Source organism: Dipodomys spectabilis, unplaced genomic scaffold (genome assembly GCF_019054845.1).
Source record: "Dipodomys spectabilis isolate Male_0828 unplaced genomic scaffold, ASM1905484v1 ptg000163l, whole genome shotgun sequence".
Lineage (NCBI taxonomy): Eukaryota > Metazoa > Chordata > Mammalia > Rodentia > Heteromyidae > Dipodomys > Dipodomys spectabilis.
This window is the reverse complement of record NW_024870840.1, coordinates 8,085,288-8,112,377: the sequence shown is the minus strand read 5'-3', so window position 1 is coordinate 8,112,377 and position 27,090 is coordinate 8,085,288. Positions and strand designations below refer to the sequence as shown.

Here is a 27,090-nt window from a genome sequence, read left to right as displayed (position 1 = left end):
AACTTAGCCTCTTTAATTAGAACAAGACTGCACTTTTTGGGTCCAATGCCTTGTTTTTTATTTTTTAGTAAGTTGAATAGATTTCCTGAAAAATACCAATGAATAAATAAAGTGCTGAAATGCTGATGTTTACTAAAGTGTTTTAGGTTGGCACAATATTTATACTATGTTGTTTTAATCAGTACATCATCTCAATGACAGAAAAAAAAGAAAAGCAAGTACTAACTGTGGTTTATGAAGACAGAATATTCCAAAAGCTATACATTTGTGTCTGAAGGAAAAAGATTATTGTACTTTATGCACATATTATTTTAGCCACCATGCCAGAAGTCTTGGTGTAGAAGTCGACAGTCTGGCTAAAAGGGCTCTACTTCCCTACATTGTTTAGCTACTTCCTGCTCAGAATTATAACCACAGACATTGAAATGTAGCTCTCAGATCTGAAAATGTCTTTATTTTTTTAGAAAATGGATTCCAGGAAGGTTAAAAAGCAATACCAGAGGGCAGAGGTGCAAACTGGATGTAGTCATTCAAAGCATTCAAGTAAGAATATGGCAATATAAATATCCAAAAAGCATGTTGTAGGTGTTTAAAACAAATCATTTCTAACTAATTTGAGCTTTCCTAGACAGGGGAAACAGTTAACATTTGAAAGTCCTGAAAGCTTTTCCTTGGCTAATTACATTAGACTGTTTGCCTTTGATCAAATTCCTTTAAATATGGATAGAAGTATTACACAGGTCCACTGTTAAAACAGATAACATGTTGCGAATTAATTCTGGTATAAGATACTCCAACAAAGCTTAGAAAACAAAGGTGTTGAGGTGGATTTGGACTAAGTTTAATAGTCATCTCCTCTGCTGACAACTTCTTTACAAGTTGGACGCAATAGTATGGTATGTTCAAACTGTGCTGTATATGATCCTTTAATGTCACATAATGGTGGATATGGATCAACAATGCCCAAGTCACACAGATTCTTCAAAGCCATTAAGTATTTACTTTCTCCCAAGCGATCGAGCCATCTGCGACAGAAGGCAAGGGTGCCAAAGTTTTCATTGATGACATTTAACAGGTGTTTTGTTCTTGGAAGCCTAAGAGGAGAGAGTGAGATTAATAGCAAGTTACCAATTCATTTCCCCCACTATGAAAAACTAAACCTTAGCTGTATCTTCACTTGTAATTAAAGCTCAAAATTTTCTGTAGCTCTTTCAAATAATTAAAAGCAAGAATGTATAACAGCCGACTCTCAGTTATAGATATTAACTGATTAAGATCGCCTTGCTGTCAAACAGCAAGCTCAAAGACCACACGCAAAGGAGGTTTAAGCTCAAATTTCATCCTCTATAAAAGATTAAAAATAAAATTTAAAATATGGAATCTTCCAACAAGAAAATATTAAGACTAAAATCCTAGGAATGCTAGCACAATGATCACTGACATGATTATGTAAAACTAGACTTGCAGGAAAATACATGCCCAAGTTTTCAACCCACATGGAATTTTTTAACAGGCTAGTCTTTTCACTATAATACAGAAAGCCCTCACCTATCACAGGGTTGCATTCCAGAGACCCCAGTGACGAATAAATACCCGCAAAGTAGCAGCATTATATTTGTTATTTATATTTTAAGGCTTTATAAACCTTTCCCATTCTCATTAATATTAATGTTTTTTATGTTTTTATATTTAAAAATTTCTAGGCAAAAATACTTTATACTGCAAAATCCTGAGTTATAGCAAAAACTCCACGATACAGAAAATATTTTTTTATTTTTTATTTTTGTCACAGTGGTGGAGCTTGAACTCTGGGCTTGGGCACTGTCCTTGCACTCTTCAGCTCAAGACAAACGCTCTACCGCTTGAGGCACAGCGCCACTCGTTTTTTAGTGGTTTATTGAAGATACAAGTCTCATGGACTTTACTGCCGGGGCTGGCTTTGAACTGCGATCCTCAGATCTCAGCCTCCTGAGTAGCTAGGATTACAGGTGTGAGCCATCAGTGCCCGGCTTAGAAAATATTTTTTAAACCCCTGAAGCTGCAATAAATGAACTGTGATACAGCAAGGGATGACTTGAAATCCAGGTGTTGTCAGTAATGGGGCTTGAACTCAGGGTCTGGGCACTGTCCCTGAGCTTTATTGCTCAAGGCTAGCATTCTACCACTTTGAGCCACAGTGCCACTTCTGGTTTTCTGGGTGTTAGTTGGAGACGAGTCTCAGACTTTCCTATACAGGCTGGCTTCAAACTGAGATTCTCAGATCTCAGCCTGCTGAGTAGATAAGAATCAGAGGCCCAGCTGAAATCCAGTTTTATTAGGCCATAAAAAATGTACACTTATTAAGCCGGGCGCCGGTGGCTCATGCCTGTAATCCTAGCTACTCAGGAGGCTGAGATCTGAGGATTGCGGTTCAAAGCCAGCCCAGGCAAGAAAGTTCGTGAGACTCTTATTTCCAATAAACTACTAGAAAACCAGAAGTGGTGCTGTGGCTCAAGCGGCAGAGCACTCGCCTTGAGCTGAAGAGCACAAGGACAGCGCCCAGGCCCAGAGTTCAAGCCCCACCACCGACAAAAAAAAAAAAAAAAAAAATTACACTTATTAATATACCACTTTATATATCACATTATGTATATGCTATTAATTGGAAAGATACTCAAATCATAATTATCAAGCCTCACCTTATTGGCACATGTCCAACATCAAAATTTTTCATGTAATGTGAACATTCCATATCATCATGAACGACACCTTTTCCTGTACTACCAAAGGTTTCAATGGCATACACTTCTCCTTCCTTCAAAAACATAAGGATCAAGGTGACAGAATAATTTAGGAGTAATTGCAATGATTTTTGTGTGTGAGTGGTCAGGGTCTTGGATGCTTTTCCCCTCAAGGCTAGTACTCACAGCTCTACTTCCAGCTTTTTGGTTGTTAATTGCAGATAAGTCTCATGGACCTTTCTGCCCAGGAAGGTTTGGAACCTCAATCCTCAGATCTCAGCCTCCTGAGTAGTTTAGGATTACAGACAAGAGCTACCAGTGCTTGATTCCAATTACCATTTTCATTTCCCCCTTGATGAGGTCCTTACTCAACTTTTCTCTGCCTTACTTAGCACACTTTGACCTTCTGCATATATATCCCTTATCAGAATTGTAGGCTTTAAATGGCAAGGAATTTTGTTCATTTCTATATCCCAGTATCTACTAAATAAGACTAGCAGCTATGATGGTCAATAAATACTAAATGCTGGATAAACAATACTTTGACGACCCGTTTCTACAGCTGACTGACCCCTGGTTTGACTATAAACAATCTTCCCACAGCCCAAGTTCTGCAAGTATAAATGGTACCATTATGTTCAATATACTAAATTATCATAAGCTTTAAGCTGGGAGAAGGAAGAAAATGCTATCCACAGAAGTGCTGGGTTAGGGGTGTGGCTCATTGGTAGAGTACTTTCCTAACACATATATAAGGCCCAGAGTTTAATCCCAGTTACAGGTAAATAAAAACTCCAAACCCTTAATTGTTAACAACTTACATACCTCCATTCTTGTTGCCTCCCCTCCTTTCACAATGGGCACGGTTTTCCCAGCATGTATTCTATAAGGTCCAATTGAATGTCCATTTAGGTTACGGATTGGTTTCACTGTCATAGTAGAAATAGGGAAATACCCATTACTCAGGACCTCTAGAAAGACAGACTGTTGGCCTTTATTATGGTTATAAAAAAATCTAATCTCAGTGACAAAATTATAGAATAAACTGTGGGATAGTTACAATGGGAACATTATTCAACAATAAAAACAAAGCTATGGATACATGTAACAACTGGAATGTAATGATGAAAAGAGCAAAAAGGCACAATTATATACAGCAATTCCACTAAACAAAGTTCAAAATTAAGTACAACTAAACAGCTGTTTAGAGATACATATTAGACAAAGATGTGAAGAGAAGCAAATGCAAATCCGTTAGTAGTCAAAATAGTGGTTCACTAGAGTTAGGCTGCTGCAATTGGAAAGTCGTACAAGTTCTGTTTGAATATGTCCTCTAAAGCTCTTGTGTTGATCCACACATGTATTTGATCCACAATACAATGGTGCTGGGAGGTGGAATCTAATGAGTTAAGTCAAGAAAGCACTGACTCCATGAATAAATTAATGCTATTATCCTAGGAGTGGGTTCCTTGTAAGAATGAATGAAGGCCTACTTTGTATGCATGCTGGTTCTGTGTCTTTGCCCTTACAAGATGCCACAAAGTAACACACACAGCAAGGCCTTCACTAGATGGTAGCCCTTTGATCTTGGATGTCCAAGCCTATGAGAATTTCTGTTCATTATAAGAGTACTCAGTTGTAGGTATTCTTTTATGACAGCACAAAATAAACCAAGACAATGGGATTGAGCGGTTTCTGTAACACAGACATTATTCTTGAAAGAGATATGGTCACATCTTTGGCAACTGAGAAGTTGAATGGGCTTTGTGCTTTTTCAGTTATACTCCGTAAGTCTTTTAATAGTTCAAAAAAATAAATCAGCCAAGTGCTGGTGGCTCATGCTTGTAATCCTAGCTACTCAGGAGGCCGAGATCTGAGGATCACTATTCAAAAGCCAACCGGAACAGGAAAGTCCATGAGACTCATCTCCAATAAACCACCAGAAAACCAAAGTGGTACTGAGGTTCAATGGTAGAGCATTTACCCTGAGCTGAAGAGCTCAGGGACAGTGCCCAAGCCCAGAGGTCAAGCCCCACAACAGACAAATAAATAAACTCTATAGTTCTAGAATCCTCAGTATGAAGATATTTTTCTTCTAGAGCAGACTTAGATAGCAATATTAAAAAAAAACACTAGAAAATAATGACAAATTACAAATTTAGAGACAGCACAGAAAAGTAACTATCAAGATGCTTAAAAGAACCTTCATTAAGTAAGCTGAATTTTAAGATCTTGATGCAATTATTACAAAATCTGGCAAGCTGACCCCATAAGCCAATCACATTTTGGGGGGGGGGGGGGGGGGGAGGGGTTGTCTGGTCGTGGGGCCTGAACTCTGGGCCTGGACGCTGTCCCTCAGCTCTTCAGCTCAAGGCTAGTGCTCTACCATTTGAGCCACAGAGCCACTTCTGGCTTTTTGCTTTTTGCTTATATAGTGCTGAGGAATCGAACCCAGGGCCTCATGCTTGCAAGGCAAATGCTCTACCACTGAGCCCCCTTCCCAGCATGCCAATCACATTTTTATCTTCAGAGTTTCTTAGCTATACCATCTAATATGTAGCTATACCAAAAACAAAAACAGAATATAGGGATATCCATTTTTGCTTACACATATTTTAACACTGTACTTTAAACCTGAGGACAAAAGATTTAACAGTTAGCTACAATTCTTTATTTCCTGATTAAGGAACATGAAACTAACTTTATGGCCTCATTCTGCTATGTGGTTTTTTTTGGAATTGCTCCTTAAAGTTTAGCCCATTTCTTCATCCTCTCAATCTGAATTCTGTTATGTTCCAACTAAAAAACCTTATTAATACAGTAACATTTCCAAAGAGGAATGATGGAATAATAGAACCTAAAATGCTAGAGGAGCTTAATGGCAGGTGTAAAGAATTCCAACCTTGGGATCTATTGACAGATATTAGAATTTTTAATAATTTCAGCAAATTCAGGGAACTCAATCTACAGGCACATTCAAGCAGATTTGTTGTTGAAATTTACTATGTAATGAATTCGGAGGGAACTAACCTCTATTTACAGTTTTGAACCTTCAAGTCAATAGGCTCATTGTACGGTACCACATTCCTCAAAATAGCTAGGCATTTAGTCTCTCAATCTTTTTTCTCCTGGGTTAGATTGTGCTCTGAAAAGCTCATGTTATTAAAAGTCTGAGGTGTTAACAGAAACAGACAAGACTAAAATTGTTTCTAAACTTTCTATTTTTGGTCTGGGCCTAGGCGCTGTCCCTCAGCTCTTCAGCTCAAAGCAAGTGCTCTACCACTTGAGCTACAGTACCACTTCGGGTTTCTGGTAGTTTATTGGAGATAATCTCATGGACTTTCCTGCCCAGGCTGGCTTTGAACTGTAATCCTCAGATCTCAACCTCCTGAGAAGCTAGGATTACAGGCATGAGCCACCAGAGCCTGGCTCTGTTTCTAAACTTTTAAAAGAATTAGACAATATTTTGCAGAGGCAATACGGAAAAGTAGGTTTATCCTTACGCTTTTAACCCCCTGAGAGGAATATTTATAAGATTTTCACATGATAGTATTAAAAGCCAAACCTAGAGAAGATGTAAAGGAGATTATCTAGTACAATAACTTTCATCTCTTCCAGTCTATTTTTTGAGGGTTGTGGGGCTTGAATTCAGGGACTACGTGTTGTTGCTGATATTTTGTGTTCAAGGCTGGCATTTTTGAACTATAGCTCCACTTCTGGTTTTCTGGTGGTTAACTGGAGATAAGAGTCTCATGGACTATCTTGCCTAGGCTGACTTTGAACCACAATCCTCAGATCTCAAGACTCCTGTGTAGCTAGGATCACAGGTATGAACCAAAAGCGCTCAGCTTCTTCCAGGTTTTTCACTGAGCTACTAAGAACATAGAAGAAAGGAGTAATAAGGTGGTATTTCAAATGAGATAGGGCAATGAATGTGAATAAAATAGAACGCTTCTTTGAAGACCAATGACAGAAAAAAATTTTTTGAATCATGGCAAAAATTATGGGATGCTAATCCTATCTGGTTATCATATACATCAAGCAACTTTCTTAGAGAACAGAAGTGAAGCATCATAATCTGTGGCATCAATCTCAGAATTAGGGGAAAAAGGGGAGAAGTGAACATTTAAGATTGTTGAATACAAACCAGGACAACGACACAGAAGTAGAGGGAATCAGGGAAAAACATACAACAGTGGGACCCATCAGCTGCACTGGACATTGACCAAAATGAACTAAGCAACTCAATGGCAGTGATGGGAGGGAGGGAACAAGTGGGAAAGAGGAAGAGCTGATGCTACGCAAAACAAAGAAATGTACAAATCACCCAATGTGGAAGAAATAACTATCGCAAAGCTCATAGAACTCATAAATGATATAGACCATGATAGACAATATGCTCCAAGAAAGTTAGAATGTGTTTGTGACTTTAACTAAGCATCACTATCCCACAATACTGTGAAATTTGGGAAATTATGTAACCACTTAATCACAATAAAAAAATTGAAAAAAAAAAAGATTGTTGAATACATGGTAAATTTCAAAAACTGTCATGTAATATATATTTCTCAAAAACAAATAACATGATATTTTTTAAGAACAGGGCCTGGGCACAGTCTCTAAGTTTCTCCTGCTCAAGGCTAGCACTCTAATAACTTGAGACAGTTCCACTTCGGGCTTTTTTGGTAATTTATTACAAATGGAGTCTCTCAGACTTTCTTGCCTGAGCTGGCTTTGAACAGTAATCCTCAGATCTCAGCCTCTTGAATAGCTAGGATTATGGGTATGAGCCAATAGTGCCCAGCCAATCACAAACTCTTATTCAGGTAACTTTGGAACTTAAAAGATTACAGAATTTCTCTAAGGTCAATCTGCCTGGCCTCAAAGTATGGTTTCTAAATTGCTCTACAGTATGTCTATTCAAGTTTGAGTAGGTAAAGAGTATTTTGGCTTGCATTGATAACCCCTGGAATAGAGACCTAGAAGAGAAGATTTTCTGAAAATCAAAGCAGCAAGAAAGTTGAAGATAAAATGAAAGGGAACAGTGGATATTGTCATGGTGACAAGACAGAGGAAAGGAAATGCAACCTGGCACACTGTAGAGATGAGAGTATCTTTAAAAACACAAATTAGTTTTTGCGACCTTTGATTCCTAAGCAGACACTCTACCACCAAGCTCCAACTCCAGGCCCCAAGAATACTTTGATACATAAAAAAGGAAATTAAAGGGATGAACAGAAAAAGATTAGCAATTGCCTCTAAGACTGGGGATAATTTTCAATATTGGTACATGGGAGAAGACTGTTATGGAAGGTATCACTGAGTTGGTCAGATGAGTAGTCATGCCAAAGTTAATTAAATCACTGATTCTGAATCTACACTCAGTATGCCAACACAAGTTAAGATGGTGCCAGAAGTCAAAGTGAGATAAATATGAGCAACAACAGACGCTGTCAGATCTCAGTGGAAGAACTGTAAGAATTGTATTTCACCAGGCCAAAAAACACCACCAACAAAAACCCCAACGGTGTACAGATGGCAATAGAAGAACACAATGCCAACTTTACTCATGTGAATTTCACAAAAACATGAAGTTACTAGAAGTGAGGGACAGGATACCAAGATAGTTTTTATTTGCAAGTCTATAATAAGGCTGTAATAACATTTTATCAAAGGAACTATTCTCTAAGAAATGTATTATGTGTCTACAAAAAGGATTAAGCGAAGATCAGAAAAGTGAACTATGGCTGGGGAACCACCAGCTAGACCTGAAAACTGAGGGGACACACTGGTCCCTTCAATTAAAAGAATCAACTGCTCTCTAAGGAAAAGGCCTCTGGCTTCTGAATCCTGATTTGACTAGCCACACACACAAAAGAAAACTTACTCAAATTCTGGCCACCTTAGGGTTGCCCAGATGTCTTATCAAGCATCATAGTATATTAGTAATAGCTCTCAAGTAATGACTACAGTAATTATTCAATGAACTGAGCAGCTGACTAAAACAAGGAAATCAACAGTAGTTTTGTGAAGTTGATTTCACCAAACCTTGATAGGTCTTCCCATCTATTTCTACTTCATAGGATTCCATAACTTCTTGGATGGCCTCACCAACATCACATAGACGAACATCAATTCCAGCACACTAAAAAAAGAACAATATATACTTTGCTTTTCAAAGTGTAAAATTTTATCATGGCTTATTTTCTTAAATTTAAAATAAAGGACAACTAGGAAAACTGCTTTGTATATTATAAATACAACTGTACAAAAAACTTAGGAAGAATTTTAGAAAGATGGTAGAATAATATGCACAAGGAGTACTTGCACAGGCATGTACACAGCACACACACATACATACAAGGACTAAACAAAGTAGAAATATGCAAAAGATACTACCGAACAGCACAGCTTATGGATACAGAGTATAGGTGCACATCATTTTCCAGGATAGAATATACATTGAACACAAGTCTCATGAAGTTTTACAACATGGTATCTTCTATAACCAAAATGAGATGAAGAAATCAACAGTGAAACTAATACTAGGGAACAAATTGAAAAACTTGTGAAAACCAAAAACTTGTGAAAACCAAACACAATCATAAATATTGTGTTTTCTTGAGACAGGGTATGGTTGTATAGCCCAATCTATCAATGAACTTGCAATCTTTTTGCCTCAGTCTTCCAAGTACTGTGACTACATAGGTTACCATGCTCATGTAATACAGCATAGGAGCAGATTTGGAGAATCCTAATCTGGGGGCAACTTGAGCAAAAAATTAATGAGATCTCATTTCAAATAAATCAATCGTGGTGGTGTGTGCCTGTAATCCAAGCCATACAAATGCCACCTAGGTAGAAAGATTACAGTCTGAAGCCACCCTCAAAACAAAAGACCCTACCCAAAAAATAAGCAAAACCAAAACAAGAGCTGAGGATATGGCTCAGGTGATAAGAGTGCTTGCCTAGCAATCAAGAGTCTGAGTTCAAGCCAGAGTTCAAATAATATCTCAAAAAAACAAAAACAAAAAAACACACCAAAACCAAAGAAAACAGCAGGTGAGTTGAGAAATCTACCTTTTTCCAATTACTAAGTTTTCACCAAGCATGGTCAAAAATAAATATTTTTTTTTAAATCAAAAGAAATTTCAAAACAAACTGCAGCTCAGTTGATATGGAAAAGCTGTATTTCAGTTTCGTGTTATTGTCAGTTGTATTTAATGTTGTTTCTATGTTCTTAAATTTTGTGACAATTATACCACTCAAAAGACAAATGGCCAGGTGCCAGTGTCTCATGCCTATAATTGTAGCTACTCAGGAGGCTGTGTTCAAAGTTTGCCTCTGCAGAAAGTGTGTGAGACTCTCTTCCTTATCTCCAACTAATGACCAAAAAATCCAACTAATGACCAAAAAATGGCAGAAGCGAGGCTGTGGTTCAAAAGGCAGGACACCAATCTTGAGCAGAAAAGCTAAAGTATAACACCAAGGCCTGGAGTTCAAGACTTAGCATTAGCATATGTGTGCATATGCATGCGGACACAAGCATGCATGCACATTCACACACAAATGTGAGGGAATCTGGGCTGCATAATAATTTTATAATTATAAAATTATAATTGTGTCATTTTGTATTTGTCAAAACTCACTGAATGCACAAAACTAAGTGAACCCTAAAGTAAACTATGGACTTTGGGTGATTACCATGAGTAAATGTTGGTTCAATGATTTTAATACCTGAGTTTGGGAAGTGAACAGTGTAGGAACTCATATGTGTGGGCAAACATTGTGGGAAGTTGTCCATACTCAGGTTTGCTGTGAACCTAAAATTACTTTAAAAACTAGTCTACTAACAATAAAAATGAACTAAATAAAGACAAACACAGCCAATTCCACAAGCAATAAATAAATAACATCTGTCTTAATAGGTACTAGTAAAGTTGAACCTTCAAAAAAGTCTGCAGTATATTACTATTACCCACCCAAGACCCTAAAAGCAGTAACTTAGGTAATTCCTCTTAACTACCCACAGGCCTTGAAACAGGATATATAAGTATTCAAAGTATGTTCAATGAAATAGCATGTAACAATTCACATACATACCTTTATTCCAGTATTAGTGGCATCTTTTACAGCTTTTAACAACATATCATATTTGGGATTAAAAGTGACAGTAAAAGCACAGTCAATAATCCTACCTGAAAAAAAAAAGTTAATCTTTGAGTTTTACTGATCAACTTATCTACATTATAGCATTTTATTTATTCATTTGTTAATTGTGGGGCTTGAACTCAGGTCCTTGTCTCTGAGCTCTTTTGCTCAAGGCTAGCATGCTATCTATACCTTTGAGTTACAGCACCACTTCTGGTTTTTGAATGGTTAATTAAAGATACAGAGTATCATGGGGACTTTTCTCAACCACCTGAGTAGCTAGGATTACAGGTATGAGTTACCAGCACCCAGCTAGTATATTATTATTAGCCTTGCTGAAGGAAAAGAGAATGCTGGAAGCATTCAAAATAGAATGAAGAAGAACAGCATCCCAAGTCCCCAGAGAGCAAAAAGGTAGAAACCATTTAAATATTTCAGAATGAAATATATCATTACAGGGGTATTTGTTACTCCTAAGACCTAGGCAGTTATGCAAGCAGAGAAACAAGCAAGAAAAGACCAGGAATATAGAATAGCAGTGCAGGGGAGAAAAATATGTATATGACCATCGGCTCAAACAGTGCCACTTATCCAATGTAGTAAAGCCTTAAAATAAACAAGAACTTAGTCGAAATTTGCTTTGTCTGCTGAGATAAAAATGCATTTGGGTTTAGGATTTGACATGATTGTAAAAAGCAAACAAATAAAAAACATTTAATAAACTTAAAATAATGACTTGAATGAAAAGTGTAGGACTATATTCCTCATATCCTGATATAAAGATAATAAACCTCAATTTCATTCTTATAGTAGATCTGCCTCAATATAAGTAAAAATTTAAGAAGCAAGAAAAAAATCTGAATTGCAGTATTTATAGCTTCATCCAACACATAAATATTGCGTTATTTTCTGCACCCTTCTTGGGGACAGGGCAGAGTGGTCAGAACTACTTCTATAAACTTACCACTTATATGTGTTCCAAAGTCTATCTTACAGATGTCATCATACTGTAATACAGTAGTGTCACCAGCATTAGGGGTATAATGCGCAGCACAATTATTGAGAGAACACCCAGTAGGAAATGCCAAGCCTGCGTTTAATCCATTTTCTTTTATTAGCTTACGAGAACAGTCTTCCAATTTTTCACTGAAACAAAAAGAAAACAAAACATATTTACTTTTATAATCATGGGGGGTTTTTTGGACTTAAGTGCTGTCTCTGGCCTCCCTCTGCTCAAGGCTAGTGCTCTACCACTTGAGCTACAGTGCTACTTCCAGCTTTTTCTCTGATTAATTGGAGATAAAGAGTCTCACAGACTTTCCTACCCAGGCTGGCTTTGAACTGCAAAACTCAGATCTCAGTCCTGAGTAGCTAGGATTACTGGCATGAGCAACTGGCACCCAGCTCCATTTGTATATTCTTACAGCTCAGGAAATCCAGGATGCTTACTAAAATCCTTATTTGCCACACACAAGTGATTTGAACACTTTCTGGATATAATCTGATGCTATGCAAATATCTTATCTAGAAAAGATAATAAATTCCACTTTTAACTTCATGTACATGAAAGTTTCAAATCAATATAAATGATTATATTTGCTCATGCTGTATATTTTAACTATTTAAATCAGAGGTACCTTTGTACCAATTATTTCAAGGATTATTTCAATTATTTCTGCAGGAAAACAACTTTATTGGTTTATTATTTTTATACCTAGGCACTTCAAGAATGTACGCATTTCTCAGTCCTGGGGCTCGAACTCAGGCCTGAGAACTGTCATCCTTGCATTTTTTTTGCTCAAAGCTAGCATTCTTCCACTTTGAGCCACAGTTCCATCTGTGTTTTTAGGTGGGTAATTGGAGGTAAGAGTTTCATTGACTTTTCTGTTCAGCTGGCTTTGAACCTCTACTCTCAAATCTCAGTCTCTTGAGTAACTAAGATTACAGGCATGAGCCACTGGTATTCCGTTTGAATTTTTTTAATAGGGATTTCCAGACAGAATGTCAAGGTAATGAGTGTAAGTACACCTGAGTGAACAAACACACAAAAGAAGGTGCATGTCTGGGCATCTCTTATGTTTCCTCATTGCAGTGGTACTCTGAAGAACTCAGAACATATTATATAAAAGTTTTATTAACCAAGAAGTAGAAAGCCAAACATTATGTAGTACTAAAATTTAAAAAAAAAAGGCATGGTCTTAAAAATATATTCCGTTTACCAGATTTCTATCATTGTCATCCCAGGCTTGATCCAGCTCATAACGTATTTTCTAACTTGCCGATGTGCTTCTGCAGCTTCTCGAAAATCATTCCAAATCTCTTCACTAGCTTGGTCTAATGCTTTCTTTTCTTCATTTGTAGTTCTCCAAGCAGCTGTTCGCCTTTACAATAGGCATAGCAGAATGAGTCAATAAAAAAAAAAAAAAAACAAAAAAACCCCAGCATAACAAATATAAAAGCCAAAGAAAATTACACCAAATATTCAGTTTCTATGTGTCAAAGTTTCTGAAGTACTAAAGTACATACTTTTACATTTTTAAAGATTTTTATAGCCAGACGCTGGTAGCTCACGCCTATAATCCTAGCTACTCAGGAGTCTGAGATCTGAGAATCACTGTTCCAAAGCTTGTCCAGGCAGGAAAGTCAGGAGTCTGTGAGACTCTTACCCCCAATAAACCACCAGAAAACCTGAAGTGGAGTTGTGGCTCAAGTGGTAGAGTGCTTGCCTTGAGCTGAAGAGCTCAGGGCTAGTGCCCAGGCCCAGAGTTCAAGCCCCACAATCAACAACAACAACAACAAAAAAAAGATTTTTAGGTACACTAATATCCTATCAACACACCAAAAGAGAATCAGCATAGTCAGAAGTGTCCTAGAAATATGTATTTTTTTAATTTATTTTTATTTATTTTTGTCGGTTGTGGGCTTCAACTCTGGGCCTGGGCACTGTCCCTCAACTCTTCAGCTCAAGGATAGTGCTCTACCACTTGAGCTACAGCTCTACTTCTGGTTTTCTTGTGGTTAAGAGTCACATGGGGGCTGGGAAGGTAGCTCAGTTGTAGAGTGCTTGCCTTGAATGCATGAGGCCCTGGGTTCAATTCCTCAGCACCACATAAGCAAAGAGAAAAACCCGGAAGTGGCGCTGTGGCTCAAGTGGTAGAGTGCTAGCCTTGAGCTGAAGAGGTGAGGGACAGTGCCCAGGCCCAGAGTTCAGGCCCCGCGACCGGACCCAAAAAAATAAAGAAAGTAAGAGTCACATGGACTTTTCTGCCCAAGCTGGCTTTGAACCCTGTTCCTCAGATCTCAGCCTCTTCAGTACCTAAGATTACAGGTGTGAGCCACAGGCACCAGGCTATGTCCAAAAATCTTGTGGGGGAGGAAAAAGCCATCCTTCTATTGTAAGTAATATATACAAGGCTCCAAAGGCATATCACAAAAATTAGCCAACAGGGTTAAGTACAACTGTCCTCAGTATGGAAGGCTGGTTCCAGAATAGGACAGAGGTGTCCTTACCATGGGGTAAGTAAGATCTATGGATGCTCAAGTCCGATATAAAATGGTGTTGTATTTGTATATAGCCTATGCACAGCCTCCTATATATAATCTATACTTTAAATACCTAATATAATGCAAGTGGTACGTAAATGGTTGTCACACTATTGCATAAGGAATGTCAAGGAAAAACTGTCCGTGCAGTTTTTTGTAAGCATGATCCAGTGGGCCAACCCTAAAGACCTGACCTGGAAGTCCATATACATTTCCTCAAAACACAAGCCTATGAAGAAACACCCTACCACTTAAAGCCACCTCTAGTGGAAGTAATCTCCCTTTCAAAGACATGGTTCACTGAGCTGGAGGTATGGCCCAGTAGTAGAACACCTGTGTAGCAAGTGCAAGTCCCAATACCAGTTTGGGGGGGGGGGCAGGGGGGAGAAATAGCTCTTATTTGTTGGGAAGAGGGAACAACTGGAATTTGAACTTTGAACTCAGGGCCTCACATTTACTAGGCACTTGCTCTACCACTTGACGCATACCCCAAGTGTTTTCCTTGAGTTACTTTTTGGATAGTCATGTATTTTTACCCTGATCCCCCTATGTCTACCATATATCAGGGATTATAGGTGTATGCAACCATGTCCAGCTTATCATTTGAGATGACAGTCTCACTAACTTTTTGCCTGAGCTGGCCTCAAATCACAACCCTCTTGATCCCTATTTTCCAAATAGCTAGGATTATAGATGAAAGTCACTATGCTCAAAGAAAAATAAGTCAATGAATTAGTCAATAAAACAATACTACAGTAGAAGCTTTCTTGACCAACTACTTCGGCGACTGATGTTCCTAATTCCTTCCATAAAAAATACTGGTCAATGTCCATGCTGCTATGAATATCTGTGGCTGACAGTCTACTATTCTGATACTAATAACAGCATTAACTTAATATTCAACATTCATCTGTTACTTGTCCAGGTGTTTTACATATCACTCCTCCAACAAGCCTATGAACTGCCCATTTTATGAATGAAGAAATGAAGCCCAAGTCACAAAGAAAATTAAGTGTTAAAACTAGGTATCAAGCCGGGCACCGGTGGCTCATGCCTATAATCCCAGCTACTCAGAAGGTTGAGATCAGAGGATCATGGTTCAAAGCCAGTCTGGGCAGGAAAGTCCGTGAGACTCTTATCTCCAATAAACCACTACAAAACCAGAAGTGGCACTGTGGCTCAAGCGGTAGAGCACTCGCCTCGTGCTGAAGAGCTGAGGGATAGCGCCTAAGCCCAGAGTTCAACCCACGACCGACAAAAAAACAAATAAACAAAACTAGATATCAAATTATCTGCTGGGTTCCAGTTCCCATGCTTCATCAATCCACATGCCACTGTGAAGTTCTGCTGACCAGTTAATATGTACTCTTACAGAACACTTCTATGTATAAATTACTTTGTACCTAAATCAGTTTAAGTCATCTGTACTTGCTGTAATTGTATAAGTTAATAACATATTAATACTAATGCCTCTGGAAAACTTGAATAAACAAATCATCAAAGTACTTATGTCAAATTAAGTGTAGACAGCTAGGTACTAGAGGCTCATACCTGTAATTCTACCTACTTAGGAGACTGAGATCAGAGAATTGAAGTTCAAAGCTAGCCAAGGCAGAAGAGACTAGGGAAGAGACTCTTACCTCCAGTTAACTAGCAAAAAGTCCTGAATTCAAGCCCCAGTACTGTTCAGAGTGCTTGCACATGCATGTGCACAGGGGCGTTCTCTCTCTCTCTCTCTCTCTCTCATACACACACACACACACACACACACACACACACACACACACACACACACGTAAGATTAGTAAATGTTTTCAGGGAAAAAGATAAGGCACCAACCTTAGTATAAACTTGACTTGTTCTTCACAGAAACCCAAAATGAAAATGATAGATAATGCATTTATGAATAACTAATGGAAGGAAAAAGTAGAATCTAATGCAAATCACACTAAAATTTTGGGGTGAAAAATTTAATTTAGTCTTCATAAATATTTAATTTTTTAGTAGTTACTTTGTTTTTTTAGTCAACTTCCTACAGGTCCGAATTACTTTGGATAAGAGGGCTTCTATTTTCTTTGTTCCTGTGAATAAAGTCATAGATTTTCAATAGTAAGGCAAAATTAAATCTGCTATACTGCTAAGGTACAACTCTCAAAAGTGATAATGAAAGTTATGATCCTTACCCATCTTGTGTGGGTGGATATTCGCATTCTTGTCCTTTGGGAAACACACCATTAGGATATAGGTCACATATTGGAACGGAGGGAGGGTCTGTTTGAACTTTTGCTGTTAAGGTAGTAACAAAGCATTAATTCCTGCTGTTAAAAAAAAAACAACAACTAAGCAGTTATTTCATCCTTCTTAGTATAATAGTTATTATAGTTCTTGTGCTTTTTTTAACTTCCATGGTTTAAATGTAAACCTCTAGTTAACATTAAAATCAAAGCACCAGTATGAGTCAAGCGGAAAAGGTCAGATAATGTGATGTCAGGAAAATGAACCCTTAGATATGTATTTTAATGGTTTTTTCTTTCATGCATGTGTTTCTAACGCATTTATAAGATTATCTATTTGTTGCTTTGTATGTCCCTCCCCCACAGTATAACCCCTGCTTTCACTATATTTGATGTCAGTATAACTTATGGAGGAGATGGGGAAAAATCAGTTGTTTAAGGATACAGGTGGACCTGCTGCAACAATGAGAAGTACAAGTTGTCATGTCCAAAACGAGCTTTACAACGTCGGTGGGGGGGGGGGGGGGGGGGGGGAGGATTGGGATTGGGGGGGAAGGGGGAGGCTGGAAAGGGATGTGAAGGGTAAACCAAAGGAGGAGGCTGCAACGCTTGGTAAGAAATGTACGCATTATCCTGCCCATGTAATTGTAACCCCTCTGTACAGTATGTTCATAAATAAAATAAAATTAAATTAAAAAATAAATAAATAAATAAATAAAATCAAAGCACCAATAATCCCAGCTACTCAGGAGGCTGAGATCGGAGGGTCATAAAATAAAATAAATGAATAAAAAACTAACCAAGTACTCCTCTCAAGAGATAAAAATGGAAGGCATCCCTCAAAATTCTGATTCACAAAATTTAGTATGCAAGATTTCAACTAGATTTTAAATGTTAATAATGTTAATCTCTAAAAGCCCAAAGGGCATCCAAGATTATTACATCTAACATGTTCTGAATTTTCAACCCAATCTTTTAACTCTTTGGTTGGTTATGGGGCTCGAACTCTAGGCCTGCACTCTGTCCCTCAGCTCTTTAGCTCAAGGCTAGTGCTCTACCACTTGAGCCTAGAGCCACTTCCCGTTCTCTGGTAGTTTATTGGAGATATCACAGACTTTCCGCCCAGGCTGGCTTTGAACCATGATCCTCCTATCTCAGCTTCCTGAATAGCTAGGATTACAGGCACTAGCCTAGGGCTCCCAGACTCAACCAAATCTTTATTTCCTAACACCACCCAATCTCCTTAGTCACCCTGTTATATTTCCAGGCCCCTGAACCCACTTGGTTATGCATCTACAAAAAGACAATACAAACAGAACCATACTTTATACATAGTTGAAATAGTACAACTTAAAAGTTACTAATGAAACTTCACCAGCTGTAAATTTTAAGAAAATATAACTCTTCATTAAAGAGCTAACAGAAATCTTAATTTCAAAGATGGCTGATATATAGGATACAACTTACTCTATTACTACAAGTGAGACTGCTTCAGCTACCCCTTGTAGAATTATTTGAATCATGCAAGGTTTAAATTCTAAAATTTGTACTCATGTACCTTGCCCATGTAATTTTAACTGTATTTTTTTTTTGTCTTTTCTTTTTTGGTACTGGGGATCGAACCCAGGACGTTGCACTTGCTAGGCAAGCGCTTTGCCACTGAGCTACATCCCAGCCTGCCCATGTAATTTTAACCCCTCTGCTCTGTATGGTATTTTCACAATAAAAAAATAAAGAATTAAAAATTAAAATAAATAAATAAACTCTAAAACCTTAGCCAGCTGCCAGTGGCTCATGCCTGCAATCCTAGTGACTCAGGAGACTGAGGAAGTGTTGCTATGGCTCAAAGTGGTAGAGCACTAGCTTTGAGTGAAAAAGCTCAGCGACAGTGCCCAGGCCCTAAGGTCAAGCCCCATGACCAAGGTTAAAAAAAATTATAAAACTTTAAAGAATTCATCCCGAACTTGTGATTAAATGAAACCAACTCACAAAAACCCTTCTTAGCTAATACCTATAGGAAATACAAGATTGTTAAACCAAAGCATTATATAATTAGTTCCAGTAATTCAAACTCTTACATCTACTTCCCTGACAGATATTAGAATCTTAAACTTTTTTTTTTTTTTTTTGGGTTGGTCGTGGGGTCTCAACTCTGGACCTGGGTGCTGTCCCTCAGCTCTTCAGCTCAAGGCTAGCACTCTACCTCTTGAGCAACAGTGCCACTTCCAGCTCTTTCTACTTATGTGGTGCTGAGGAATCGAACCTAGGGCCTCATGCATGCAAGGCAAGCACTCTACCACTGAACACCTTCCCAGCCCCTTAAACATTTCTAATGAAATCTTTTTTTTTTTGGGTCTGGTCATGGGGCCTGAACTCTGGGCCTGGGCGCTGTCCCTCAGCTCTTCAGCTCAGGGCTAGCGCTCTACCACTTGAGCCACAGTGCACTTCCGGCTTTTTTCTTTTTGCTTATGTGGTGCTGAAGAATCGAACCCAGGGCCTCAGGCATGCAAGGCAAGTGCTCTACCACTGAGCCACCTTCCCAGCCCCTTCTAATGAAATCTTTAAACCTGTAGGCTTACAATCACGACTTCATCAAATAAGATTAAAAACAAGATACTAACGTCCTCTCTTCTTCTTCTTCTTTTTCTTCTTCTTTCCAGTTGCTCCATCTCCATCACCATCTCCATCTAAGGAAAATAATTACAAATACACATCTGTTTAACTACCCAATAAAGAAATAAAACAAGCACAAGGAGATGTGTGCACATACTTTTAAACAGCATTTCATAAGGTTCACACAATACTCATAAAAATTTTTCTATGTTGCAGCTTTACATGTCAGTTTGACTTGTATAATCAAAAGCAATTTTTAATTTTTTTTTTTGTGCTGGTCCTGGGGCTTGAAGGCAGGGTGTAGATGCTATCCCTGTGCTTTTTTTGCTCATGGCTAGTACTTTACCACTCTGGCTTTTGGTGGTTAATAGGAGCTAAGAATCTCATGAGCTTTCCTGCCTGAGCTGGCTTCCAACTGCAATCCTCAGTTCTCAAGTCTCTTGAGGTATAAACCAGTGCCTGGCCTCAAAAGCAATTTTTAAAAGTATTATATTAACTCTTCTATTCAGTATCAACAGGAATTTACTGTGAATTTATCCAAAATAAGGTTTACAAAGGCTTTGCAGTTAAGACAATTACAAAAGGCCAATGTCGAAGAAATAACTATTGCAAAGCTAATAGAACTCATAAATGTTATAGACCATGCTAGACAATTTGCTCCATGAAAGTTAGAATGTGTTTGTGACTTCAACTAAGCGTCAATATCCCACAATACTGTTAAATTTGAGAAATTATGTAACCAGTTAATCACAATAAAAAATCTGGAAAAAAAGTTTTTTTTCCACTTGAAGTTAAAAATAAAAAGTAAATATTAAAACAAAAAAAAAGGCAAGTAAAAGCTGAGTTGGATATGGTAGCGTAAGCCTACAATCCCAGAACTTAGGATGAGAAAGAAGAATTGTGAGAAAGGCTAGCATGGGCTATGAAACAGAGAGAAGGAAAAGTGAAGTAAAGGAGGAAGGATAGACAAAAAACAACAAAGAGCCTGATGCCCCAAAAACCAGAGTTGAGAACTATGTTGTGGTACCCAAATCTACCCACAAATCACATTGCTATGAAACATGGATTAATAAGATACTATCCCTATTAGAAGTTGATTGTTTTACTTTGTGAGGTAGTACAACCTTGAAACCTCAGCATATAGAAACAGGAGGATGGCAAGTTGAGGCTACTCAAGGCCATCCTACATAGAGAGCAAAATCTTGTCTCAGCGCCACTTTGGGTTCTCTGGTGGTTTACTGAAGAAAGAGTGTCACGGACTTTCCTGCCCGAGCTGGCTTTGAACCAAGATCCTCATATCTCAGCCTCCTGAGTAGCTAGGATTACAGGAGTGAGCCACAGGAGCCGGGTGGGCTTGAGATTCTTATCTCTGATTAATAACCAAAAATTGGAGGTGTGACTTAAGTGAAATGCCAGCTGAAGCCCAGAGTTCAAGCTCCAGTATTCACACATACATAACCACCACACACAACAAAAGAGGAGCAGAGAATATTAACTTTCTACTAACATATTCATTGTGTGTGGTGCTGATTATAGGGCTGGGCACTGTTCCTGAGATGTTTTTGCTCAAGGCTAGTGCTCTACCACTGAGCCATAGCTCAACTTCTGGCTTTTTCCTGGTTAACTGGAGATAAGAGTATCACAGACTTTCTCCTATCTGGACTGGCTTCAAACTGTTATCCTCAGATCTCAGTTTTCTGGGAGCTGGGATTACAGGTAAGAGCCACTGGCTCCTGCCTTACATGAGCAATTTTTAAATATATCTCATTCATATGTCTTAATACTACATGGAATATGTAAAATTATTGCGCTTGAGGAGGCACAGATAGACCTCAGGTTGAAAGCCAACCTTTCTCCCCAGCAAAATTCTGCCTCAAAGAAATATCCAGTCACGCTGCCAGATACTCAGTCAACTTTTTGCACTCAGTATCTTCTCCCTTGACTATAATCCCTCTCTCCTTCAATATCTAAACTAGCCCATTTCCTACCTTCATTACCTCAGTCAACAGCACCAACATCCTGCTACCCAAATTCAAATGCCTATAATTCACTAATGGCTCTTCCTGCTCCCCAGATAGAAAGTTTCCATCGCTGCTGGACTAGACCAGGGGGGCCAGTTCCCTGTACCCTTCAGGATATACAGTTCACAAAAATCATACATATTCTGCTCACTGGTTGCCCCCAGCCCTATCTGATTGTATTTGATAATTCTGCATGGCCTGTAAAAGAATGCGATAAATGTCCAAGTGGCCCTTGATAGGAAAAATGTAGATTTTTCCATCCATGCATTAGACCCTTTCATTTCTGTTATTATCAGTTTCATTACTGCATGCCTGGACTATTGCCAAGGAATCTTCCAAACCATCTCCTTGCCTTTTCTATATGTATTCTTTTTTTAGGATTCTCAATGGATCCTCTCAAATGGCCAGTTCGTACTGTTCATTATGCTTCAAAAAACTCTGAGTACCATCTGATTTAAAATGGTCTTTTCTGTTTGGTTTTAGTCAAATCCTATTCCTGTCAGTGAGTGTTCCTCCAAATTCCACCTCCAAATTTAATTATGACACACATATAAAATACATTTTCACCTTTATTTTGTCTCCCTAACAGTTTTCCTAGAGAAGAAAAACTGAAACACTAATTTTCCAACCCCTCTAAGAATACTCATAACAACAGATCATACTAATTCTGAGTATTGAAATGAACTAGAAAAGTAATTAGTTCATATTGGAGAAATATTCTTAACATTTTCTTTAATATACTGAAGACTTCCAATTTGACATATCAAGAGATTCAGCTAAATTTGTAAGTGAAATGTAAAAAGGTACATTTCAAGATTACCAGTGTCTGATATTCTATACACAGTGAATATGCAACCTTGAATTTATATATTCCTTTCTTCAAAACATATTCAGAGGGCTGGCAAAGTGGCTCAGTGGTAGAGGCTTGCCTTGCATGCTTGAGGCCTTGGGTTCAATTCCTCAGCAGAAAAAAAAAAAGCCTGAAGTGCACTGTGGCTCAAGTGGTAGAGCGCTCTAGCCTTGAGCTGAATGAAGAGCTGAGGGACAGCACCAGGCCCAGAGTTCAGGCCCCACGACTGGATCCCCCACAAAAAACAAAAACAAACAAACAAAAATTCAGAACACGAAGACTAAATTAAGGTAGAATGAGACTAGGTGTGATTAAAGACTTGTGAGCAATGAATATATCTTTTTTTTTTTTTTTTGGTCGGTTGTGGGACCTGAACTCTGGGCCTGGGTGCTGTCCCCCAGCTCTACAGCTGTAGATCAGCGATTTACCACTTGATTCAGCCCCACTTCTGGCTTTTTCTGTTTATGTGGTGCTGAAGAATTGAACCGAGGGCCTCATGCATGCAAGGCAAGTACTCTACCACTGAGCCACCTTCCTAGCCCCTGAATATATCTTTTTAAAGGAAAAACAACTACTCATAGCTGGGTGCCGGTGACTCATGCCTATAATCCTAGGCTTCCTACTAATGAAGCTGAGATCTGAGGATAGCAGTTTAAAGTCAGTCTAGGCAGGAAAGTCCTTGAGACTTTTAGCTCCAATCAACCACCAGAAAATCACAAGTGTCACTGTCACTTAAGTAGTAGAGTGCTAGCCTTGAGCTTAAGAGCTGAGGGACAGCACCTAGGCCCAGAGTTCAAGCCCCCTGACCAACAAAAACAACTACTCTAGACAGTCCTTGCAAATGTTGAAAAATATAACCCTAGGTTAATAATGCTTAAGGTAGAACAATCAGTTCTGGCAGTACATAGCTGCAAATTCAAAGAGAAAAGCCCCTTTCCTCCTGTGCCAGAACAGGTTGTAGAACAACAAGTTTCCTATGTAATTTCCCCTCATTTTACCATCTGCACATCAATATGGAAAATTATAGAAGTTGCTGTCTTAAAAAAAAATCTTTTTTTTTTTTTGTGTGTCAGTCATGGGCCTGAACTCTGGGCGGAGGTGCTGTCCCTCAGCTCTTCAGCTCAAGGCTAGCACTCTACTACTTGAGCCACAGCGCCACTTCTGGCTTTTTCTGCTTATGTGGTGCTAAGGAATCGAACCCAGGGCCTCATTCATGCAAGGCAATCACTCTACCACTGAGCCACCTTCCCAGCCCCTTAAAAAAATCTTATAGTATCTAAAGAAGTAAGGGTTACAGAATTCCTAAGGACTCAGAAACATTCCAATATGCTCCTTGGAGAACAAAGAGAGATAGCTTGAATATACAGAAGAAAAAAAAAAAAGGACAGACTTAGGATCAAGTGCTAGGTTTTAAATTATGGTTTTACTTAAAAATATGTATTTGCTGTGTCACCTTAGGCAACTCACATAGTCATCATTTTTAATCTATAAAACAAGATACGCATAAAAGTATCCAATGATAGAACATATTTACATAGGAGCTGTTCAATACTACTAAATCAACAACCTCCTCAGTTTTATTTTTTATGTATTTACCCAGTATGTGGTTAAAGTTTTGTGGAGGGTTTTTGGTGCTGATCCTGGGGCTTGAACTCAGGGCTTGGCTGCTGTCCCTGATCTTTTGTGCTCAGGGCTAGCACAATACCATTTGAGCCACAGATCCAATACTAGCTTTTTTGGGTGGTTAATAGGTGGTGAGAATTTCACAGACTTTCCTGCTTAAATCCACAAATCCCAGCTTCGCCAATAGTTTTAAAAGCCAAGTACTTTTTTTCTCCTAGTACTGAGATCTGAACTCTGGGTCATGAACAGAAAAATAGGGACAGCTCAAGTTGAGATCTCTATTATCTAAGAGCTATTAAACATACTCCACTTACGGAGTTGCTAATAGCTATCTTTTCCTTATCTGTGATATTAACAAAACTTAACAAATGAAATGTCAAGAGAATAGTGTGTATGGACAAATTTTTGTCTAAAGAATGTCAAATTTGGGCTGGGAAGATGGCTCAGTGGTAGAGCGCTTGCCTTGCATGCCTGAGGCCTTGGGTTCAATTCCTCAGCACCACATAAGCAAAAAGAAAAAAGCCGGAAGTGGCGCTGTGGCTCAAGTCGTAGAGCGCTAGCCTTGAGCTGAAGAGCTGAGGGACAGCGCCCAGACCCAGAGTTCAGGCCCCACGACCGGACCCCCCCCCCCCAAAAAAAAAGTCAAATTTTCTATCTTATCTAATCACTAAGTTCTAATTAACCATATACCTTCATCATCATCATCTTTCTCCTTCTCTTCCAATGCTTGTCCCTCCAATTGTCTTGTTACCTCGTCCACTGTGGTTCCTAATTCTTTGTCAGGTTCCTGTTGCCCTGTTGATTGAATAAAATGGCTTAAGTCAAATAAAATTATTACACTTGATTATGTTGTAATGATTTCAGAATATTCACAAATCTTTTCTTGCAAAGTCCTCAGAAAACAAAAGTAAGCATTACTGTGAATAATGTTAGGTGAAAAAAAAATTTCAAATCCTAGTAGCAATGTCCGCTCATTAATTTCATTCAACAAAATATTCATTACACATGCTAGTAGCTACAGAATAAATTAAAAATGTGAGCTAGACCCTATTGAGTAGTTCAACTTTTAAACTTAGTAATTAACTATAGTAAATATTTTAATTGCTAGATAAATCTAAAGACAGACAATAAATGCAGAAGACTATATATAGGAAGAGGAGGATTCATTTGGAATATTTCTTCAAAAAGCAGTTATTCTGGGCTAGGCAAAATCAAATTATATAGGAAAAGATAGTCCACTAGTAAAATACAAAGTCTTAAACTTCTAAATACAAGACCAGGACCATACTCTGCAAATGGTAATAGCCTAGCTATAGGAGCAATATTTGTAGAAATAAAGAATACCCAGGGCACACAATGAAGTGGCATTCTGGTTACTAAAGAGGATTTACATTGAGAAATACAACCATTGGAAAAAAAACATTAGGATCTAGCTTGCTGCACACCTTCAGGGGCAAACTGCAGAGTGTGGATTTCATTAGAAAGCAAGACACAATCAGCCACCACACCACATGTGTCTTAGGATTCTAATTTTTCTGAAAGAGACCCAGAAAAGCTAAAACTCGCCCTCTTTCTCTAATCAAAATCTCAGGATAAAGTTTTTCCGCTCATTTTCCATCACACACACACCCCCACCCCCCTCCGCAGCTGACTTTCATCAGACACGGGGTAAAAGTAACTAAAAAACAAGCAACAACTAATAAAAAGAGCTTGGAGAAACAAATCGTGAGGTCAAAAGAAGACACTCCAGGTTATAAAACCATCCAGCTGCTTTCCCTTCCCTGATGACACCCAGTTTCCACTGCCGGCCCCAGAATATCTCGTTCTGCACGGAGAGTTGGCATCTACAATTTACACCTTAGGAGCTTGAGGGATGCTCTGGGTGGGGACTTAGGCGGGTGAAAATTCGCACCGGCACCACTACCTCTCCGTGACACCGACGCGCTGGCACCTCCGCAGATCCCCAAGTCTGATCCCCGCAATGACCACGGGAGGAGGGGGGGAATGCAAAACAACGTCTCACGAAACAAAACAATCCACAAGGAAAACCCGGACGAGGGGGCGGGGGCGGGGCGGGAGCACGCGCCCGGGCTAGAGCTCCGTCCACCCCACCCCCACCCTCAACGATCCGAGCTCCCGAGCCGTTCCCGCGGAGAGGCGCTAGTACCGGTCAGAACGGGATTTTGGAGGCGCCCGAACGGCGCGGAAGATGGTAGAGCGGCGCTCGGTGCAGGGGTTCAAGCCCGTGCCGTGGCCTGCGTGGGAGCCGAGTTGTGGCAACACCAGGGGCGCCGGCTCCGCGACCTCCGAGTGCTACACTGAGGTACCATCCTCTCCCTCACCCCCAAACCCACCGCGGGGCGAAGCCGCCGCTCCTCCTCTCCGCCCAGGCCCGGCCACCCACCTCCTCCGGTCTGGGAACCCATCTTGGTCGCGAGCTCCGGATGCCCCGGCTCTTGTCATCATCACCCCCCCCGCCCCAGCCCTCCCTCCACTCCCCGCAACCGGGCCTCGGCCCAGGCGTTCGGCCATTCCAGGCAGCGACGGAAGAAACTCGAGATTTCCCTCTCACCTGCAGCAGCTCCTTTACTCTTCTTCTTCTTCCGTCTTTTTTTCTTGGCCGCCTCCTCCGCTGTCGAGGAAGCTCCTTCTTCCCGGTCGTCGGGATCCAGGTCACCATTCAGGTGGCTCCCGGAGGCCGCGGCCTCCTCCACACCCGCCATGTTGCCCGAGAGCGCGCGAGGGAGTGAGAGCGAGCGGCGAGGGCCCCGCTCCTTCTTCACCCACCTACACCAGCGACACCGGAAGTTGCTCTGGGCGGCTTGGGCGCGGGGAATGCTGGGATGGCGGAGGACTAGAGGAAACCCCCGGTGGCGGGAGAGCCGGAGTCGCGGCGGCTGCCTCTGGGTAGAGCTGTGGTAGGTAAGAGGGGCGGGTCCCGTCGTGAGTCCGGTTAACGCCTCGGGCCTTCGTGGAGAAGAAGAAGAAAAACAAAAACTGGCCGTGAGTCGGAGTGGAAGAGGATGCGCAGCGCGCGCGGGAGCCGGACTGGCCCGTGGCTGTCCTGATTCTAGAAGGGTCGGGCCTGCCCGACCCGAGCAGCCCTGCTGGAGCCGCGAAGGCCAACCTTCCTGTTTTTCCAGGACGCTGCCCCTGAGCATTTTTGCTCAAGGCTAGCTCTCTACCACTGGAGCCACTGCCCCCCTTCTGGCTTTTTTGGGTGGTTCATTGGAGATAATCTCACAGACTTTCCTGCCCTGACTGCCTTCGAACCTCCATCCTCAGACCTCAGCCTCCTGAGTAGCTGGAATTCTAGCGCCCGACACTAGTCCTGG

General features: G+C 39.9%; 2 protein-coding genes across 2 annotated transcripts in view; one reads left to right on the top strand and one right to left on the bottom strand.

Annotated features, from left to right (window-relative positions):
* Nucleotides 1-434: 434 nt before the first annotated feature.
* Metap2 (methionyl aminopeptidase 2) lies at nucleotides 435-26,565 on the bottom strand. Its single transcript, XM_042693388.1, has 11 exons — nucleotides 26,328-26,565; nucleotides 24,446-24,550; nucleotides 19,270-19,335; nucleotides 16,598-16,700; nucleotides 13,091-13,252; nucleotides 11,836-12,017; nucleotides 10,824-10,918; nucleotides 8,769-8,865; nucleotides 3,546-3,649; nucleotides 2,679-2,794; nucleotides 435-1,094 (listed from the first exon to the last, which is right to left on the bottom strand). Exons 1-11 carry the CDS (start codon nucleotides 26,476-26,478, stop codon nucleotides 842-844), a joined length of 1,434 nt encoding a protein of 477 aa, XP_042549322.1. The 5' UTR covers nucleotides 26,479-26,565; the 3' UTR covers nucleotides 435-841.
* LOC122119312 (uncharacterized protein C3orf20-like) overlaps nucleotides 25,931-27,090 on the top strand; it is an 84,369-nt gene continuing 83,209 nt past the window's right edge. The window contains exon 1 of the mRNA XM_042693387.1: nucleotides 25,931-26,078. The gene's annotated coding sequence lies outside the window, so the exon portion shown is untranslated. The remainder of the gene's footprint in view (nucleotides 26,079-27,090) is intronic.

What these genes read in the sequence shown, in the direction of transcription:
- Metap2 (XM_042693388.1), bottom strand. Translation starts at nt 26,478, where the DNA reads ATGGCGGGTGTGGAGGAGGCCGCGGCCTCCGGGAGCCACCTGAATGGT. An exon ending in TATCCACCCACACAAGATGG is followed by an intron (nt 13,253 to 16,597) that starts GTAAGGATCATA and finishes CCTATTGTAAAG; the next exon opens with GCGAACAGCTGCTTGGAGAA. An exon ending in GGGAGGCAACAAGAATGGAG is followed by an intron (nt 2,795 to 3,545) that starts GTATGTAAGTTG and finishes ATGTTTTTGAAG; the next exon opens with GAAGGAGAAGTGTATGCCAT.